The sequence below is a fragment of the Gopherus flavomarginatus genome, chromosome 1, assembly GCF_025201925.1.
Source record: "Gopherus flavomarginatus isolate rGopFla2 chromosome 1, rGopFla2.mat.asm, whole genome shotgun sequence".
In the NCBI taxonomy this organism is placed as follows: Eukaryota; Metazoa; Chordata; order Testudines; family Testudinidae; genus Gopherus; species Gopherus flavomarginatus.
In genome coordinates, this window is record NC_066617.1 from 340,248,979 (window position 1) to 340,270,673 (window position 21,695).

Sequence of the window (21,695 nt, forward strand, 5' to 3'; positions counted from 1 at the left end):
AATTCTTACATTCAATTACTCTTATGTTCAGTTAATATATTATCTACAAAATGCACTGTGACAATTTTGCTGACAGTGTGGAGTTCATGTTAATGGTAGAATAGATGCCCATTAAGGCAAGAATCCTGCAGACACTTGCATGGGTAAGTAACTTTATGTAAGTCAGTAGTTCCATTTAATTTAATGTGTAAAGATAGTCACCTATGTAAGTCAAGTATCAGAGGGTAGCCGTGTTAGTTTGGATCTGTAAAAGCAGCAGAGTCCTGTGGCACCTTATAGATGCATGCATCTGAGGAAGTGGGTATTCACCCACGAAAGCTCATGCTCCAAAACGTCTGTTAGTCTATAAGGTGCCACAGGACTCTTTGCTACCTATGTAAGTGTTTGCATAATTAGGGACTAAATTACAAATGGTTAAAGAATAAGGATCTGATCATACTGCCACTGAAGTCAATGGTAAAACCTGTCTTAACTTCAATGGGGCCCTAAATATATTCTCTTACTGAGCCTTTTCCAGTCAGGATTCAGTTAGGCATCTGATCACCATCTCAGCAAATATTTACATACTCAAAAATAACTTTCTCTGTATTTACCTAGTAAGAGCTACTGCGTGTTGTTGAAAGTAATGTCCGTACTTTTAAGATTCAAAAAAAATGAGAGGAGCAATATCAAGCTATGTTTGTGAATCAGATTTTATTGATTTCTGACTGTTATCGAAGAGCTCAATCTGGTAGTCCTTACTCAGGCAGACAGAATTGACTTCAATCGAAGTTTTGACTCTGTAAAGGCTACAGAATCCCACTTAAAGTTTGTTGGATAAAAAATAAAATTATGTGATGTATTAGTACTACTGTGTCAAAAAGTAATATTGATCAAAATATTGATACTAGGAAATACAATCTGATTTAAATTAGGCAGAGTTTTTGTACTATGTTCTGGGTGCCTTTTAAAGTTATTTTAGTTAGCTGAGATATATTTTATTGTATTTTTTATTTGCACTAGTTTTAGATAAGAGTAGTTCTATCTGTATATTTCGGTGCCTCATCACCATAATATTTGGATGCCTTATACAACAATTAAGAATAGCATCATTTCCATCTGCAGTTCTAAGTTTAAACAGGTGGTGTGTGTGTGACACTCGGTTGACTTACTGATGCCAGAGCTGGATAGTTTTCACTGCTGGCTTTGGAGAAATGGAGATAATCTGGTGATGATTTGAGATAGCATATGTGTGACATACTGTAAATAATGATACTATTGAACATCTCTCCAAAATGCCATGTGTAACATTTTATCAATACAGTATATCTTAAGAGTTGGCAAATATATATATGTGTTTATATTTACTACTCTGGTGCCAATAGCACTGCTGTAGTTAAGGATGAGTTAGCATTCAAGAAATTTCCTTGTTATTTAATATCATAAATACTTCAGGTTTCTTCGTGCTGAAATTTAGTTATATGCAAATCATTTGGACTTCTTAAACCATTTTGGGTTCAGAAGTATACAATTGTTACAAACATTTCTAATACTTCCCTTCCCCTCTCTCTCTGGACTGCCAAAATCTGTGTTAAAATACTTATATACATGTAACTAAGTCCTAAAATCTAGTATTAGTTTAATTTTTTTTTGAAAGGTCAGAAGATTAAAAATTTAGAAGTAGTTTTGGAACATATTCAGTACCAATGTATCACAGTGCTTTCTATAATTACATGGTTTCAGCACTGAAAGCAGTGTTACCAAGTTGTCAAGATAAGCATATGGGGCTGGGGTTAGTAAGGAGGCCTGAGATGACACAGTGTCTTCATTATGCTGATGACTCCAAGCTCTATTTCTCTATTTTATCCACCCAGTTTTTGGTAGAGATTGGGCTAAGTGGCTGAGGCTCAGTCCGGATGAAAAGGAAGCGATGCTCACAGAATGAGGATTCAACAAGAAGATATAGTGAGGATTATCTTTGCCTCATTAATTGAGGATGCATGTCTACCATTTGTTACTCCAGTGTTCAGAGTTAGCATTCTATTAGATTCCCAGCTGCTGTTAGATGATCATATAGCAACAGTGACCAAGACAGCTTTCTTTCATCTATGTCTGGCTAAGCGGTTGTTACTATTTCTTTCGGATGCGGACACTACCAATATGATCAATGTCTTTGTCACCTCAAAATCAGATTACCATATGCACACTACATAAAAACTACACCTAAATCAACTCAGAAACTGAACCTGTTTTGAGGTAGTACAGGTACTCAAACTAAAGTCTCTTCATTTTATAAGAAGAAACTGCGCGCAGGCTTTTCTCCGTGGTGGGCCTGGATTTTGGAATTCACTCTCCCCCTTCATCTGAAATAACCCGTGTTTGCTGACCTCAAGAAAATGCTGCAAAGCCAACTTCTTTTCCTAGGCTTTTGGGAAGAGGGCTTGTACTAAGGACAGGAATCTGTGATTGGAATGGGATTTCTTCCCCATCTCTCCATCTGTTGGTTTTGTGGAGACCACTGAATATATTCTTGTTTATTTTGTTGATAGTATTTTTAAAATATGACAGGCACCCAGAAGTCTTTTTGGATATTTTACCTAAATCTAACCAAACAATAATATAAACATCTAAACATCTAAAGTTGATGTCAAACCAATACGAATTCACAGATATGAAAACAACTGCAGATATGAAAAAGTGTTAAAATAAAAATGCTAATAAATAATTTTTGGTTCCAGACATATAGTTTTAGCATTTTTTATATGAAAAGAAACCTGAGTTTAATGGGCAGGAGAGAGGTGAAAATACTGACAAACACATAAGAGATTATTTTTTAAAAAGCATTCCAAAACGGTCTATGAACGATGCATGATAGTTAAAAGATGATGGCCCACTGATGAAAAACTGGGCCACCGGTAGTGTGTGTTGTCTGCAGTGACACCAACTCTTTTTCTTTTGGAAGATATGTTACCTTACATTTAAGTTGTTGCATGCTCAGGTGCATGGTGGAGGATTTGGAATGGATCTGCCTAGTGGAGGAACAACTAAACTGGGAAGCATTGTTAACACCTAAGCTCCTTTGTTACTCTAGCCCTTAGCGTCTACTGATTCTATCTTGAGTTTATATAGAATAACAGTATGATCTAGATGGCTGCACTGGGGGTGTGGCTACACTTACAGCTGTACAGCGCTGGGAGTTACAGCTGTGTAAGGAAAGCGCTGCAGTGTGGCCACACTGACAGGTACCAGCGCTGCAGTGTGGCCACATTTGAAGCATTTGCAGCGCTGTTGGGAGTGGTGCATTATGGGCAGCTATCCCAGCATTCAAGTGGCTGCAACGTGCTTTTCAAAAGAGGGGTGTGGGGTGGAGTGTGACAGGGAGTGTGGGGGAGACAGAGAGAGTGAATTTTTGGAGCTGACACTGTGTCAGCACCCTGCCTTGCAAGTTCTAATGACTGGAAGATACACAGCACCAACCTTCAATCATTTTAAAAGTTTCGACCCCTTCCCCCACCCCTCTCTTATTCACTAAATGCAAATAGCCTTCACACCAGATAAGCAGCTGCTCCAAAATGGACTCCCCCCCCCGTGTTGCTTCTCTCCTCAAGCAAACTATGAACATTCCAAATGAATCCTCCTGCCTGCCTCTGCTCGAGCAAACGAGCTGTGTTTGTTTTTTAGATAAGCAGCTCCGGGAGCCCGGAGTTCACAACAAAACAGCAGAGTGGCTGAACAGGCATTCTGGGATACCTCCGAATACCTCGGAGGCCAATTACAGCGCTTTTGGTGGCCACACTTGCGAAGCAGCGCTGCATCACCAGCGCTGCAATCCTTATACCCGAGGCAGAGCAGGAGTACAACCAGCGCTGTAGCCAGGGAAATGCAGCGCTGTATGTGCCTTGCAAGTGTGGACGGTGAGTAAGTTGCAGCGCTGTAGGCCCACCACCAGCGCTGCAACTCTCCAGTGTAGCAAAGGCCTGGGCTGGAATGTATTGCTTTGCATAAGCTCTTCTCTCTAGAGCTCTATACCTATATTCCTAGAAAGCTACAGGGCTCAAAATTTATTTTTTACTGAATAGAAAATGAAATGGTGCTCATGCTCATTGGTGAAATGTTATTAAAGACTAGAACAAAGATGACATCAGCAAAAAGGGTTAATAAAAAGTAGTGTGCCTGAACAATCTCTTCAAATTAAATAGTACATTTTATTTACATTTTTGTGTAATTTTCAAATCAATTTGATATTTTCATGTTGTATAATTAAACTTGAGAGTGTGTTTTATGCCTAGCTCTCATGATGTATAGGTGCCGTGGCAAGAAAGTTAATACTTACATATGCAGAAACTTTGAAGACAGTTGATGTAATAATTATTTCCTTTGTTACAGGATCCTTTTGAACACTGAAATATGGGGAAATAACCCATATTTAATACCAGCATCTACAAAATGACTAATAGACTTCTTTAATATTTACTAAATTAGTTGCCAGCATTTACATTATATTCTTGCTCAAATCTATGAAGGGAAATTTAGTGGTTAGGACTTGATCCATGTCATCTCTATCCTAGAAATGGTTGGACATTGCAACATGTTTATAGAAAGTATTGAATTATTTTTTAAAAATTGGGGCTAGATTCTCCTTATTTCCATCCACTAAATTACAGCTACATCACAGGGTCACAGTAATGACTCCAAAGCTAAGGTTGTAAAACAATTTTCGTTTTCATCAGAGATGCACCTCTCTCTCTTAGCTAATTAATATTTTTACCTCATGTATTTTTTGAGTAGAAGAACTGCAGAGTAAAAAAGAGTGATTATCTTAAGGATGCAAAAAGCAAGAGATGTGGACGCCCATCCATTTATAGTTGAAGTGGTTTATATATTTATTTAACATATTTTTCCAATGAGGAATGTTTTCTGCATAGCTATGAAAGGGTATATCTATCCGGTGGGGTAACGTATTGTACAGGGGTGTGATTTTTAAAGTGCACTAATGTATTGCAGAGTCTATACCAGGGGTAGGCAACCTATGGCACGCAAGCTGATTTTCAGTGGCACTCACGCTGCCCAGGTCCTGGCCACTGGTCCAGGGGCCTCTGCATTTTAACATAATTTTAAATGAGGCTTCTTAAACATTTTAAAAACCTTATTTGTTTTACATACAACAATAATTTAGTTCTATATTATAGACTTATAGAAAGTGACCTTCTAAAAATGTTAAAATGTATTACTGGCACACGAAAACTTAAATTAGAGTGAACAAATGAAGACTCAGCACACCACTTCTGAAAGGTTGCCAACCCCTGGTCTACACAGAGCAATTAATATGCAACACATTAATGAATGCACTTTAAAAGTCACACCCCCATAGAGCTCATTACCCCACTAGGGACACAAGCCCTAACTTAGGAGTGTTTTCTGTTTACTGCACCTTTACATTTCTAAACTACCAACCTATTTGTGTGAAGCTGTCAGTTTCCTCAGTTATAATATCTGCAGACATTCCAATACTTTTATTCACCATTAAAGTTTTCAAAATTACATCCTTTTCTCTTAATTTTATATTGACATATTTATCTTTACATTTCTTCAGAAATCAGATAATATAGCCTCTACCAGTTTTCACTAATTCCACATAATTTTTATTTACATTAACTCATTATGGTGCACTTGAGTCTTGTAGATTCCATACTGCATACAGTTCTGAGAAGTGTGTTAACTCACAAAACGCCTTATCATGAAGAGGTTCAGTTTCTGAGACAGCAGCAAAGAATCCTGTGGCACCTTATAGACTAACAGACGTTTTGGAGCATGAGCTTTCGTGGATGAATACCCACTTCCTCAGATGCATGTAATGGAAATATCCAGGGGCAGGTATATATATGTGTGCTAGCAAGCAAGCTAGAGATAACGAGGTCAGTTCAATCAGGGAGGATGAGGCCCTGTTCTAGCAGTTGAGGTGTGAAAACCAAGAGAGGAGAAACTGGTTCTGTAATTGGCAAGCCATTCACAGTCTTTGTTCAATCCTGAGCTGATGGTGTCAAATTTGCAGATGAACTGAAGCTCAGCAGTTTCTCTTTGAAGTCTGGTCCTGAAGTTTTTTTGCTGCAGGATGGCCACCTTAAGGTCTGCTATAGTGTGGCCAGGGAGGTTGAAGTGCTCTCCTACAGGTTTTTGTATATTGCCATTCCTAATGTCTGATTTGTGTCCATTTATCCTTTTCCGTAGAGACTGTCCAGTTTGGCCGATGTACATAGCAGAGGGGCATTGCTGGCATATGATGGCATATATTACATTGGTGGATGTGCAGGTGAATGAACCAGTGATGGTGTGGCTGATCTGGTTAGGTCCTGTGATGGACCATCACAGGACCTAACCAGATCAGCCACACCATCACTGGTTCATTCACCTGCACATCCACCAATGTAATATATGCCATCATATGCCAGCAATGCCCCTCTGCTATGTACATCGGCCAAACTGGACAGTCTCTACGGAAAAGGATAAATGGACACAAATCAGACATTAGGAATGGCAATATACAAAAACCTGTAGGAGAGCACTTCAACCTCCCTGGCCACACTATAGCAGACCTTAAGGTGGCCATCCTGCAGCAAAAAAACTTCAGGACCAGACTTCAAAGAGAAACTGCTGAGCTTCAGTTCATCTGCAAATTTGACACCATCAGCTCAGGATTGAACAAAGACTGTGAATGGCTTGCCATTTACAGAACCAGTTTCTCCTCTCTTGGTTTTCACACCTCAACTGCTAGAACAGGGCCTCATCCTCCCTGATTGAACTGACCTCGTTATCTCTAGCTTGCTTGCTAGCACACATATATATACCTGCCCCTGGATATTTCCATTACATGCATCTGAGGAAGTGGGTATTCATCCACGAAAGCTCATGCTCCAAAACGTCTGTTAGTCTATAAGGTGCCACAGGATTCTTTGCTGCTTTTACAGATCCAGACTAACACGGCTACCCTCTGATACTTTCTGAGACAGATTCTGCTAGAGTCTAATAACTAATTAGGTGAATCAGACTTTAGGCATTAGTACTTCTGTTCATGTTGTACACCACAACAGCACAGAACAGGCAGCCTTGGCAATCTGTCCTCTTTTACCAAAGCTTCTACTTATTGAAAAGAGAATGTGAACTAGACAAAAAATAAAACAAAAACCCAAACTGCTCCCATCAATACAATCTCTTTAACCAATAGGCACCTGGTTTCTTTTGGATTGATGATATCATCTGTAGGATCGTGAAGTTGTCACTTGTGGATTATCATCAAATCTACATGCTGTGGACTGGGTCCCTCTTCTAGTACATGGTATTTTAGCAGAGATTCTTAAATTAATTTTTTTCAGATATTACAAATGTATCTGCAGGTCCTTCTAGTGTTAGTTGCTTTGTATGAAAATGTTCAGCAGCCTTTCACTTGCATGTTTCTTAATTCAAAAAAGGAAATTCTAGGTTACCAAAATAGATGGTGAAAAGGGGTGTTGTTTTTTGTTTTAAGTGGGCTAGAAATTCAGAGGTATTTTCTGCTTCCTGTTGGCTTCCTGGAAGGAAATTATAATTTTCAGCTTCAGTGTTTGTTTCTAGTACATAATGCTTTGGAAGCACCTCTATTAAAACTCTTAGGCGGAAATTGTGACCCTATTGAAGTCAATGGGACCAGGATTTTACCCTTATGCTCTGACATGTTCATGTGAAAACAAGTCTAAGCCGCAATTCATTTTTCCCTAAGAGTTTTAGGGAAAAATTACTAGCCTTCTTAGATATAGTGATATTTGCAGTGATATTTCTCCAAATCTTTCCATCTATTTTTCACACCTAATTGTTAAACTGGGAAACATCCACATTCCATAAATGGCTATATTAACCTAGATCTGTTCTCTTTTATAAAAAGGAGAAACCTCTTCACTGTTTCATACTTACTTTGAGCTCTAGTTATACCTCTGTATCACCATTATATTATGTTTTCCACACACAAAAGAACAACAACATGCTTTCAGTTAAATTTAGTTTAGATCAAGGAAAGGAACAACAACAAAAAAGCACATGAAATCTCCATGGGTGTGAGCACAGTGTGCAAGAAACTCTAACAGCTGCCATCTTAAAGTGAAATTATTCTCCAAAATGGAGATGGAAAACCTCATTAGAAATTTAAAGGTGCAGTCCACGGAAAATATTTATAAATTAGGAGACCATAATCATTAAATCTCATGATAAACTGTGTTTTAATTTTAATCAGGACATGTTGACTAGAAAGCATACTTAAAAAGATAATGAACAAAAGTATCTACATTATTTTTCACAGATATGCTGAAGCAGTCACGTGACATGAAAGTCTTCAGGTAAACCTAATCAAAATAAGGAACGGATTGGAATCAAGCAGTAACTAGTTTCTGTAACAAATACACTGAAGTCCCCAGCACAGGGACTGCAATTCTGACAGATAAGTGTGGGTCACACCAGGGTAGAGATCCTTGCATGCTATTCTTTCCCCCAACCCTGGGCGCATCTGGTCCAAAAAAAATTATTTTGATCTACTAGAATTTAGTTTAAAAGTTGGAAGTGACAGAAGATCCAGCAGAGCTAGGCTTCTGAAATAAAAGGTTTCCTATAAAAGTAAAAAGGCTTATGGAAGAGACATTACCACGTTAGTGATTATTTTGAAAATCAGTAATTCCGTTTATAATGAATGTATGTAGAATTACTCTTTCGTGACAGTTTAAAAGAAGAGACTTGTAATTAACTTGGAATACAGTAATACTGTTTGTTAAATCAGTTATTTATAACCCTTCTTTATATTTGTAAATTGCAGTGCTTAGTGGATCATCCTATGAAGGGAAGAAATATTAATAAATTGACCTACATTGTAAGTGATAAAATATTAAAAGGTTTGACATTTCCTTTTATTAAATAGCATTTTGTAATAATTTGAATTTTGGGTGGAATAGTGCTGGGACTTGCAGAGTTTGTTAGGTACAGACTGTTGTAAGAAGAGGGGATAGGAAAAGATCATTAAAGAGCTGCCATTTCATGTGTTAGGAGGGCTCTTCTAGAGATCTTTCAGCTTAGACTAAAGCACCTGTGTGTACACAAACTGAGTATTACAGAAACAACCTCAATAGATAGAGAGTGGGAGAGAAGAAGAAAATGAGATTAGTGATGTAAGGGGGGTCAAGATGATGTACAACTTTAAGGGAGAAGTTGAAGGGTTTGACACTAATGAGGGAGGAGCTAGGAAGCCAGTGAAAGGATTTAAAAAGAAGGAAATATTATCAAAGAGGGGTTTGAGAAAAACAGAGTTAGCAGCAGCATTTTGGATAAACCGCACATGAAAAGGAGACATCAGAAGGGAGAACATTATGTGTAATTCAGAAATATTGAAAAGGAAGAAGCAACAAATAAAACCCAGGAGAGAGAAGAAACAGAGAAGAGTCTAAAATGACATCATGGTAGCAACTTTGGTCATGGGATTAACAAAGATCTCAGTACCTATCAAGATGAAAGATGTGGGCTAAATTGATAAAAGAATGTGGGCACCTAACTAGCACCTTAGGTGCCTAAATCCCAGAATCAGGGCCCACTGGGGTTCACAAAACCCACACTCAGCTGCCCTCAAACATGGTAGGCACCTAAACTCACTCAGCACCTAAATTTTGACAGTAAAAAAATTCTCTAGGAGCCTATGTTTCTGTCTCTACATATGCACATTGCAGCCACACCAGGAATCTGGACACCTAACCCCAGAATGATTCACAAACCAGGGGAAGATAAGCATTCATCTACCTTACTTAAATGCAGGGCCCAATCTGTTAGGAAGCATGCTCAGAGCTCACCTACTGGATTGGGCCCCCCATAGATGCACAAAATGGCGAGGGAAGGATGAGGAGGAGTTGAAGCCCAGTGCTGAATCTGATCCACTGTGCATAAATAACAAGAGAATAATTTTGTGTGCATGTGTAGACCCAGGATCCCCTGCTCCAATTAATTTTTAATGGTATATCCACTATAGAGTCGCTTCAACAGGAGACACTAAAGGAGCCCCTTTGCCCAGTGAATCCCTGTTCAAATCCCTTCTCCCCAAGTTGGGGAACTTGAACTAGGGGTCTCTCACATCCCAGGTGAGTACCCTACCCTCTGGGCTTTAAGTTATGAGGGAGGTCCAGCTAGTCTTCCTCTTGCTGCTTGCAAAAAACAAAACAAAACAAAACAAAAACCATAGGCACCTAACACCAAGAAAGGGTTTGCATTTCAGAATCCCAAGCACAGGGACGTCTCCCTGCAGCCTCTCTCTTAGAGAGAGGTGAGGCTTAGGACACACTCCTTGCCTTGGCATCTCCCTTTGGCTAGCTTTGGCAGGTAACCAGCTAGCATGCTGACTTTTGTGAATCCCATCCTGAGATGCCTATTGCTTCCCATTAATTGCATATGGAGCCTAAGATGCTGAACTCAGGCTTTGTCAATCCCAGTTATTTTCTAGGCACTAGGCAAACCAGCTAGAAATAGTCCAAAAGTTCAGCTGTTTAGGTTCTACAGTGACCACCAACCTCTCCTCAGATGAAGAACTAAATGTTTGCATTGGAAAGGCTGCCACCACTTTTAGCAGACAAAAAGAACATGGAACAACTCAAAGCTTACCAAGACCAAATGCTAGTGTATTAAGCTTGCTTCCTAAGCATTCTCATGTATGGTGGGAAAACATGGACAATTTATGCTCATCAGGAGAAAAGGTTAAAACAGTTTCCACCTATGCTGTTTACACTGCATACTCAAGATCAAATGGCAAGATAAAGTCACCAACACAGAGGTTCTTCAAAGGGCAAATGTACCAAGAGTGACAGCCCTGCTCAAGCAAAGACGATTGTCCTGCTGGACCATCTGAGTAGGTTGCAAGACTGAAGCATACCCTAGGACATGCTACACAGGGAGCTATCACAGGGAACAAGAACAACAGGATGTCCCAAGCTTCGCTATAAAGATATATGCAAACAAGATATGAAGGAATTTGGAACTGATCCTGACCAATGGGAAATCTTGGCAACCAGTTTTTTAAGGCCCAGCTTGACAAAGCCCTGGCTGGGATGGTTAGTTGGTGTTGGTCCTGCTTTGAGCAGGGGGTTGGACTAGATGACCTCCTGAGGTCTCTTCCAACCCTAATCTTCTATGATTCTGTGATTGTAACAAGTGGCGCCATCATCTCCATCAGGACATCAAAGTCCATGACAGGAGTAGCTCCTACAGCTTGAAAAGAAAAGAGCCCATAGGAAGCAAACAGCTTTCAACCAAGATACATACATTTGCAGTAACTGCCAAAGATCATGCAAATCTTGTATTGGACTATTCAGTCACATGAGGTATTGCAAACCATCTACATTATAGGCTGCAATTCCCACCGTCTCTTGCAGGCAAAAGGATGCCAACAAAAGTTAAGGGTGGTGATGCTAAGTATTAGCATATCTATGTTTCTTTGTGAATCTAGCCCCTGGAGTTCAGCTTTGGAAAGACTGAGTTTGAGATGGGAGTTCCGCTGCCAAAAGGTGATGCCTGACTGGCAACTGAAGAGGACAATGGCCACAGAGGTTATGGGCAGAGGGGAAAGTCAAGTAAGAAATAAAGGAAAAGAATAGGAAAAAAAAGTCTTAGCGTAGAGATGGAAGTTAGTGATCTTGGTTAGGACAGTTTTAGGGGAGTGGAGAAGGCAGACTGGAGGGATCAAGGAGAGAGAGTTGAAGGAGAGTAAGTAAAACGAGTAAACAGCATATTTGAGGACTTGGAAGACAAACGAAAGGAGAAACAGACAATTTCTGTTGTCTCTAAGGAAAGAAGCAAGAATGAAGGTAAGGGAATGAGAAAGAGCAAGGAAGACAATGAAACAGCAGGAGAATGGAGTCAAGAGAACAAGTTGAGGCTTTAAAAGGTAGATAGTACAAAGGTAAAAGTCAGATCGGCATGAAAGAAGAAGATAGAACTAGTGAAGGGAGTGAAGCAATTTTGCCAAATAATTTCTTGTTTTTAAAAGTTTGCAAGATCCTGGTCAGAGAAAGCTGTATATAAAAAGAGAAGCCAAGAAGAAGGTTTAAGGAGAGTTGAAGATAAAGAAAATTCAGCTGGAGATAGCAGCCCAGGAGTGGCTCAGAGAGTAGAAGTAAAGCTGTCTAGAAGAAAGAAGGTATTTGAGAGGCAAAAGGAATGAAGAGTGTAGAGGAACTAATTGTAGTCTTAGCACTTTGTTCAATGTCATTCAACAGCATGGGAATAGGAACAGCTGTAGTATAATGCAGAGAGTAAACTAAGGCTGGGGATTAGAGCAGCAGACAGCATGTTGTGAGTGTGGAGTGAGGGAGGAGAAGATAAAGTTTCTGTTACTGTTAGCTCCTTTCTTGCCATGTTCAGTATTCCTGAGGTGCCCATTTGAATACTCTGTACAGTACTATGGAAACCATATAGCAAAGCACCACATCTACACTACTTAAGAAAACTGCTGGGATTAGTTGTGATACTGTAACTAGTTAAATAAACTTAATATGTAACACTATGTGCATGTTAAAAAGAATATGCAAAACAAACTTTAGAATAAAAATCTCTGTTTCAGTATCTTCCATCTGTTAATTGGGTTGTTTCAATGGCCGAAACTGTCTTAACACTACTTCCCAATGAGAGCTCATTTTGATGATTTCAGTATTATAGAAATGAATGCCCATTGGAAAGCGCTGGATATGAGAAACTTTTAAAATTGTTTAGAATGGAGGATGATTTAAACTTAGTCAACCAAAGTGGTTTACAAAAATATTTAAAACAAGAAAATTCCAACAGGAAAGTAAATTCTTCCAGTTTAAGGCCAGATACAGCAATCCTTATTCACAAGTGCCATGGAATTCAATGGAACTCCTTACTTACATGAATAAAGATGTCTTCTTCTGGCATTAGTGTCTAATTTATGCGCTGTGTGGCTAGTCTTGATTTTTAAAATTTTGCAGAATACATAACTCTGAACAAGATTTTTTAAATGGTCATTGTCAACCTATGATCTATCATTGACAAACAGAATAAGCAATAGTTAAAAAAAATTAAATTGATGTGAACACCAGATGCTGATTCAGAAAATATGGGTTAGTCTCAAGCAAAATAGACAAGCTCTTTCATTCTCCAAACCAGGCAAGAATGCTCACTTTAATCCATTATGTTAAGTTAAGAAAGACCAGATTCTTACCTTTATTAAGTAGTATTTACTCTGCAAAAGTCTCACTGATTTCATTATGAATATTTAAAGCGTAGGATACTACCAGCATAATTAAGGGTGGCAAAAATCAAGACTTAAATATTTTATTCCAGGTGACTGTGAAAGAACCAACATTTCAACCCAAAGCACCTTGTTTGGGCCTGATTTATAAGACAAACGGAGCTTGATTTTGCAAGATGCTGAACACTGGCCTCAATCCAGCAAAATTATTAAGCGCGTGTAGTTGTCCCATTGACATGTTTTATATATCCTTTAGTGCTTAACTTCAGTGGGATTATTCACATCCTTAAAGTTAAGCATGTGCTTAAGAGTGTGCTGGATCAGAGCCAAAGTAGTCAGCACCTTATAGGACTGAGTCCATAATGCAAAAATAAAAATTTCCATTAATATCATTTTAACAACTTTCAAACTTGCTACTTTGAATTGTGAAAGCTACATGCACTAGGGAATAGGAGATGACTCAGAAGTCTATTCTCCTAAGAGTAAAATGTTAAGCTCAGAAAATAATAACTTTATTAGGAACTTATATATTTCCACAATTGGTTGATGTGATTTTATCTACTACAGTTGGAGCACTTAATCTGGTTTCAATGATATTCCCCATTTTCCATATGTAGAATAATGACTGGAACCAATCAAATGGAAATAAACTATACAGCAAATATTTGTAATGTGGCAAAAAGTTCCTTTATAAAAGAGTCGCCATTAAAACTATTATTTTGCTAGTGAAGCATTAATGTTCTGTTTCAACTTATCTTCGATCTTATCGCACAAAGTATATTCATAAGATTCAAAGAGCGTAATTTTCAAAATGTGCACATGCAATTCTATGCACAGCTGCACATGTAAAATTTTGTATGCATTTCTGAAAATCAGATTCTAAATGCAACAACCTTACCTTACAAGATCTTTATATAAAGCCTTTGTAGTTTCTAAGTATGGACCAAGCACATCTTCAAATTGACAGAGAGTTCCTCCAAGACAAAGATGCTTAAAAAGACAGAAGAGAAACTCCTCACGATTTGACTGGCTGAATAAATCAAAATGGTCAGAATCTTCCAGAAGCAAAACCTGGAAAGGAGCAAGAAAAAAATGTCAATTTCATTTTCTAGTATGAAATTTAAAAAACTTAACAAATGCAACTATTTTGTTGTATGTTAACCACAGAGACTGATCATTTAGGAATTTCCATTATTTACATATAAAATATGGGAAACTTTTTCAGTCAGGCAGAAATCCTCACAGTGGATGTGATTTTCATTTACATGTTTTACATCTGAAAAATGCTTTAATGGAATCACAGAATCGTAGGACTGGAAGGGACCTCGAGAGGTCATATAGTCCAGTCCCCACAAACTCCCTAGGCAATTTATTCCAGTGCTTAACTACCCTGACAGTTAGGAAGTTTTTCCTTATGTCCAACCTAAATTGCACTTACTACAATTTAAGCTCACTGCTTCTTGGCCTATCCTCAGAGGTTAAGCAGAACAATTTTTCTCCCTTCTCCTGGTAACAACTTTTTATGTACTTGAAAACTGTTATCATGTTCCCTTTCAGTCTTCTCATCTCCAGACTAGACAAACTCAATTTTTTCAATCTCCCTCATAAATCACATTTTTAGACCTTTCATCATTTTTGTTGCTCTTCTCTGGACTTTCTCCAATTTGTCCACATCTTTCCTGAAATGTGGTGCTTGGAACTGGTAACAATACTCCATTTGAGGCCTAATCAGCGCAGAGTAGAGTGCAAGAATTACTTCTCATGTCTTGCTTACAACACTCCTGCTGATACATTCCAGCAGGGCCAGCTTTAGGAACTGCAGGGCCCAATTCAAATACCTGGCAGCAGTCCAGGTCTTTGGCGACACTTTGGCAGCGGAGGGTCCTTCCTTCACTCCAGGTCTTTTGCAGACCCCCCGCTGCCAAAATGCCACCGAAGATCCGGAGCGAGTGAAAAACCCCCCGCCGCCAAATGCCGCTGATGACCTGGACTGCCGCCAGGTGAGTATAAAAAATTAAAAAGGCGCCTAAGGAACGGGACCCTCTTAGGCGCAGGGCCCGATTCCGGGAAATCGGCCTAAAGCCGGCCCTGCATTCCAGAACGATGTTTGGTGTTTTTGCAACAGTGTTACACTGTTGACTCATATTTAGCTTGCGATCCACCATCATCCCCAGATCTCTTTCTCCAGTACTCCTTTCTAGGCAATCATTTCCCATTTTGTATGTGTACAATTGATTGTTCCTTCCTAAGTGGAGTACTTGGCATTTGGAGTTTTTCAACTTCATCCTATTTACTTTAGACCATTTCTCCAGTTTGTTCAGATCATTTTGAATTTTAATCCTATCCTCCAAAGCACTTGCAACCCCTGCCAGCTTGGTATTGTCCACAAACTTTATAAGTGTACTTTCTCTGTCATTAACTAAATAATTGATGAAGATATTGAACAGAACTGGACTCAGAACTGATCCCTGTGGACCCTACTTGATATGCCCTTCCAACATGATTATGAACCACTGATAACTACTCTCTGGGAATTGTGAGCACAAATCTAAATAATTGCATCTCTAACTTTCAGATCTGTGTTTAATGCTTTCCTATTCCAGGCAGTAGGGATAACTGTACAACATGCCAGTGAAACATCCATGCGAAATCTGAGAATTACTTAGCTGTATGCTTTGGGGACAGCCACAGGATGGCAAGAAGTGACTAGCAGTGACTGACAGAGGTATGAAAACCACTGAGAAATTCTTAAATGCTGTACTGACCTTTCTTAACTCATCTGAGATGGGAATGCCATCATAATAGTCATCATAACACTTAACAATATGGCCAGTTTCTCTAACAACTTCTTCAGAGTACAGTCGGTCAAAAAATGACATGGAAACTTGTGTACAGGGAACAACTATGGCTTCAATTTTTTTCACTTTGGTACCTGAAAGATGACAGAGTCTTCATTAACAGGGAAACCCTGAGGTGAAATACAGGATATCTTCCCTTTATTAAGGGTTCCACAAAAATTCAAGATACATTTTCACACGTGAACACAGCATGCACATAATTACTCCAAACAAAACCATGTTGAGAAATTTGTAATATATGCAATTATGGCTAAAACAGACAAACAAACAAATACAATAAACCATATTTAGGAGCTAAACATTTTTAGAGGGAGAGACAAGTGTGCAAATAGCTGTAACATAGTCTTGTATTTAGACAAGTTTCAGCCCCATGCACTTTTTCCTGAATAAATAAAGACTGCCATGGACATTCTTAGACAAAATATATGGCAGCTACATGACGAAGTATGTAGAGCTAGGTCCCATCCTGGAATGTTTTCTTCATCATGTCCAGCCTTAGAAGTTCTGAAGAGTCAACTCCAAATTAGAACAAACAAGGTGCAAAAGTCCATAGCCACTACCAAGGTCCCACAAACTTAAAAATATGATGTTTAGCATTTATATTAATTGAAAGCTAATATGTCATTTCAGACATTTTACCATTAAAAAAATTCAAGACATTTTGAAATGTTTCTTAGCTTATAAAAGTGCCTTGAACTTCTTAAACCCACCACAGAGCATTGTCTCATTATCCTTTTATGCTAACAGTGACACAAAAATCTATAAGACAAGAGGAAGTATCGAAGTTTGCCAGTGACTTCTTTGCATTCATAGGAAAAGGCAGAATACTTACCAGTAACTGGAATTTAGAATACAGGGCCTCTGCAGACCCACACCATAGTCACATATTACACTTAGAAAAGATAAATCAATATCATACATACAAAATGGGGAATAAATAGTTGGCTGTTAAAAAGAATCTGAGACTTGTAATGGATCACAAATGGAACATGAGTGAAGAATGTGATGCAGTTGCAAAAAAGGCTAATATATTTCTGGAGTGTACTAGCAAAAGCGTCATATGTACAACACAGGAGGTAATTGTTCCACTCTACTGCTCAGGCCTACAGTGTCCACTTCTGGGTCTCATATTTAGGAAAGATGTGGATAAACTAGAGAGAGTACAGAGGAGAGCAACAAACATGAAAGAGGTTTAGAAAACCTGACCTATGATGAAAGGTTAAAAAACTGCATGTTTACTCTCAAGAAAAGAAGACAGAGTGGGGACCTGATAACAGTCTTCAAATATATCAAGGGCTGTTCTGAGGATGGGGCTCAATTGTTCCTTGAGTCTACTAATGGTAGGATAAGAAGTAATGGGCTTAATCTGCAGCCAGGGAGATTTAGGATAGATATTAGGAAATGTTTTTTAACTATATGGATAGTTAAGATCTGGAATAGGCTTCCAAGGGAGATTGTGGAATCCTCAGTATGGTCCGTTTTTAAGAACAGATTAGACAAATACCTGTCAGGGATGGTCTAGGTTTACTTGGTCCTGCCTCGAGACTGTTCCAGCCTTACATTTCTCTGATTCTGTGCCACGCTTGAGAGGCTCTAGTCATTAACCATCACTTGCTGCATCTTAGGATCCAAATGTTTCAGAATCAGACTAGAAAAGCTCACGTCCCTATACCCATCTTTGTTTCCTCTCTGTTTCAAAGTGTCCTTAAAAGGATTCTCAAGAAGAGATGAAGAGCGTCACGGTGGCTCTGCAGAGGGAATTCATCCAGAGAACTTCAATTTCCACTGATTTCAGAGTAGCAGTCGTGTTAGTCTGTATCCGCAAAAAGAACAGGAGTACTTGTGGCACCTTAGAGACTAACAAATGTATTTGAGCATAAGCTTTCGTGGGCTACAGCCCACTTCATCGGATGCATAGAATGGAACATATAGTGAGGAGATATATATACACATACAGAGAACATGAAAAGGTGGGAGTTGTCCTCTTGGAGTTGGCAGGACAACTCCCACCTTTTCATGTTCTCTGTATGTGTATACATATCTCCTTACTCTATGTTCCATTCTATGCATCCGACGAAGTGGGCTGTAGCCCATGAGAGCTTATGCTCAAATACATTTCCACTGAGTTTCCATCTTTTCGCCTTCATGAATTGCCTCTGCAGATCCCTGCCACAGGGAATTAACCAGCAGAATCATAATCTAGGAAGGCTATGGACTGTATAGTTAAACATAATTAGGTAGTGCCCTACAGAACTGAATTGAGGATCTGAACTAGCTGGAGTCAGAATCTCCAGCATCACCAGAGAATAATCAAATGCTTTGTGAAGTTGTGAAATTCACTCTAAGTACAACATTGCCTCTGAAAAGAGGCAATAAACACTGACACTTCTGACAGAATACACTTCTAATGTATCTAATAATGGTCCTCCATCCTGATCATAATACTTGCAAAGTATGGCCCATTTAGAAAGACTGACTCAAAAGGACATTTGCTTTGGGTTTCTCCTCATAAATTATATGGAAGATATATGAAAAGATTTATTTTTTTCCAAAACAGTAACCAAGTCCCTTTTTAACATCTAACCCAGGGATCGGCAACCTCTGGCACGCAGCTCGCCAGGGTAAGCACCCTGGCAGGCCGGGCCAGTTTGTTTACCTGCTGCGTCTTCAGGTTCAGCCAATTGCGGCTCCCACTGGCCGCGGTTCGCTGTCCCAGACCAATGGGGGCTGCGGGAAGCAGCACGGGCTGAAGGATGTGCTGGCCGCCACTTTCTGCAGCCCCCATTGGCCTAGGGTGGCGAACCGCAGCTAGTGGGAGCCGCTATCGGCTGAACCTGCAAACGCGGCAAGTAAACAAAGCGGCCCAGCCCGACAGGTGGGCCGCATGCCAAAGGTTGCCGATCCCTGATCTAACCTATTGAAATTCACCTCACTTACCAGATCATCATACAATTTCTTTTGCATTTTTTCTCTATGTGAAAATTGTTACCACTTAGGCAAAAGTTTGGCATGAGATTTCACAATCACCTTATCAGGGAACAGGGAGCAAGGAACATCAGCTTTAAAATTTGCAACTTCTTTCAAGAGAAAAAGTGAAGACGACATCACTCTGGTAAGAATCAAAATTCAAATCCAGGGGCTGAGATTTCACAAGTCACTGAGAATAAGTGTAATAGACCTAATCCCCTCTCCCCCCCCTCAAAAAAAAAACAACCTCCCCCTTTTTATTTCCCATTTCAACTCCCATTTTGGAGTCAATAGGAGTCTTTCAAATGAAATTAACAGTAGCTGAACCAGGCCTCTAATTAGATGCAGTGAGACTGAAGAACCAAAAACTGATATGTAGTAGGCAGAATTGGATGCTAAATGACTACATATCTGAAAGTAAACCTGCATTTTTTTCAAAAATAAGCTTAAACATAGGGAATGGAACAAGTCTTTGTATCTCCAAATGTCTACTCCAAAATATACAGAATCATAGAAATGTAGGGTTGGAAGGGACCTGAAGAGGTAGTTCTAGTCCATCCCCTCACACTAAGGCAGGATTAAGTACCGTATACTCATTCATAAGCCGAATTTTTTTAGTAAAAAAGGGAAGTACCAGAGAAGGGGGTCGGCTTATGAACGAGTATAGAGAGGGAGAGGTGGGACACAGCCCCTCCCCCCAACAGAAGGAGCAAGGAGAGGCAGCACAGCCAGAAAGCTAGAGTCTTTCTGCTTCTGGCTATGCTGCTCTCCCCCCAGCCTCCAAAGCAGCTGGAGCTCCGGGGCTGGCAGGCTGCAGCGGTGCCATTCGGCCCCGCCTCCCAGAGCAGGCTGTGGCCATGCCACTGGAGCACGCTGCGGCCGTGCTGCCTGGCCCAGCACACTGGAACATGCTGCAGCTGCGCCGCCCAGTCTGGCCCGCTGGAGCAGACTGCGGCCATGCTGCCTAGCCTGCTGGAGCAGCTCCAGCCAGGTCAGAGACATCCTCCCCTGGCCTTCCCCAGATAAGGTGGGAAAGGATGGGATGGGTCCCGGGCTAGGGCTGAGGTCATGTGGAGGGTGGTCACAGGGGTTATTCCCCTGACCCCCAGCTTCTCCCTCAAAAAAATTTCCCCACCAGTTGCTGTCCCGGCCTGTCACAGTAAGCAGCTGGCAGGCTGGGACACTTTGTTTACGTAGGTTTACCTCCGTGCCTGCGGACGCTCAAAGTAAACAAACCATCTCAGGCCATGTCTACATCTAAAATTTTGCAGCGCTGGTTGTTACAGCTGTATTAGTACAGCTGTATAGGGCCAGCGCTGCAGAGTGGCCACACTTACAGCAACCAGCGCTGCAAGTGGTGTTAGATGTGGCCACACTGCAGCGCTGTTGGGCGGCTTCAAGGGGTTTTGGGGAAGGCGAGAGCAAACCGGGGAAGGAGACCAGCTTCGCCGCGGTTTGCTCTCGCGTTCCGCGAACCACCCTGCAAACCGCAGGGAAGGAGACCTGCTTGTTCGGGGAACGCGAGAGCAAACCGCGGCGAAGCTGGTCTCCTTCCCCGGTTTGCTCTCGCGTTCCGCGAACCACCCTGCAAACCGCAGGGAAGGAGACCTGCTTGCTCGGGGGTTCGGCGAACGCGAGAGCAAACCGGGGAAGGAGACCAGCTTCGCCGCGGTTTGCTCTCGCGTTCCCCGAACAAGCAGGTCTCCTTCCCTGCGGTTTGCAGGGTGGTTCGCGGAACGCGAGAGCAAACCGCGGCGAAGCTGGTCTCCTTCCCCGGTTTGCTCTCGCGTTCGCCGAACCCCCGAGCAAGCAGGTCTCCTTCCCTGCGGTTTGCAGGGTGGTTCGCGGAACGCGAGAGCAAACCGCGGCGAAGCTGGTCTCCTTCCCCGGTTTGCTCTCGCCTTCCCGGAACCACCCAGCAAACCTCAGGGAAGGAGACCTGCTTGCTCGGGGTTCGGGGAACGCGAGAGCAAGCCGGGGAAGGAGACCAGCTTCGCCGCGGTTTGCTCTCGCGTTCCCCGAACAAGCAGGTCTCCTTCCCTGCGGTTTGCAGGGTGGTTCGCGGAACGCGAGAGCAAACCGCAGCGAAGCTGGTCTCCTTCCCCGGTTTGCTCTCGAGTTCGCCGAACCCCCGAGCAAGCAGGTCTCCTTCCCTGCGGTTTGCAGGGTGGTTCGCGGAACGCGAGAGCAAACCGCGGCGAAGCTGGTCTCCTTCCCCGGTTTGCTCTCGCCTTCCCGGAACCACCCAGCAAACCTCAGGGAAGGAGACCTGCTTGCTCGGGGTTCGGGGAACGCGAGAGCAAGCCGGGGAAGGAGACCAGCTTGATTACCAGAGGCTTCCTCAGGTATGCTGGGATACCTGCTTATTCCACGGAGGTCAAGAAAAGCGCTGGTAAGTGACTATACTTGATTACCAGCGCTGGATCACCAGCGCTGGATCCTCTACACCCGAGACAAAACGGGAGTACGGCCAGCGCTGCAAACAGGGAGTTGCAGCGCTGGTGGTGCCCTGCAGATGTGTACACCTCCTAAGTTGCAGCGCTGTAACTCCCTCACCAGCGCTGCAACTTTCTGATGTAGACAAGCCCTCAGCCCATCAGCAGCTTATCCTCATGGCCCGGGAGCCAAAGCTT

General features: G+C 41.2%; 1 protein-coding gene across 4 annotated transcripts in view; it reads right to left on the reverse strand.

The window, feature by feature from the left end:
- The window catches only part of CFAP300 (cilia and flagella associated protein 300), a 32,371-nt gene that overhangs the window by 744 nt on the left and 9,932 nt on the right, over window positions 1-21,695 (reverse strand). For 3 of the 4 annotated variants that reach the window (XM_050942284.1, XM_050942278.1, XM_050942295.1), the window contains exons 4-6: window positions 16,003-16,169; window positions 14,136-14,308; window positions 4,313-4,379 (exon numbers count right to left, since the gene is read on the reverse strand). In XM_050942284.1, coding sequence (XP_050798241.1) covers window positions 4,313-4,379; window positions 14,136-14,308; window positions 16,003-16,169 — 407 coding nt within the window. The remainder of the gene's footprint in view (window positions 1-4,312; window positions 4,380-14,135; window positions 14,309-16,002; window positions 16,170-21,695) is intronic. The other variant, XM_050942304.1, reaches the window with a different exon arrangement.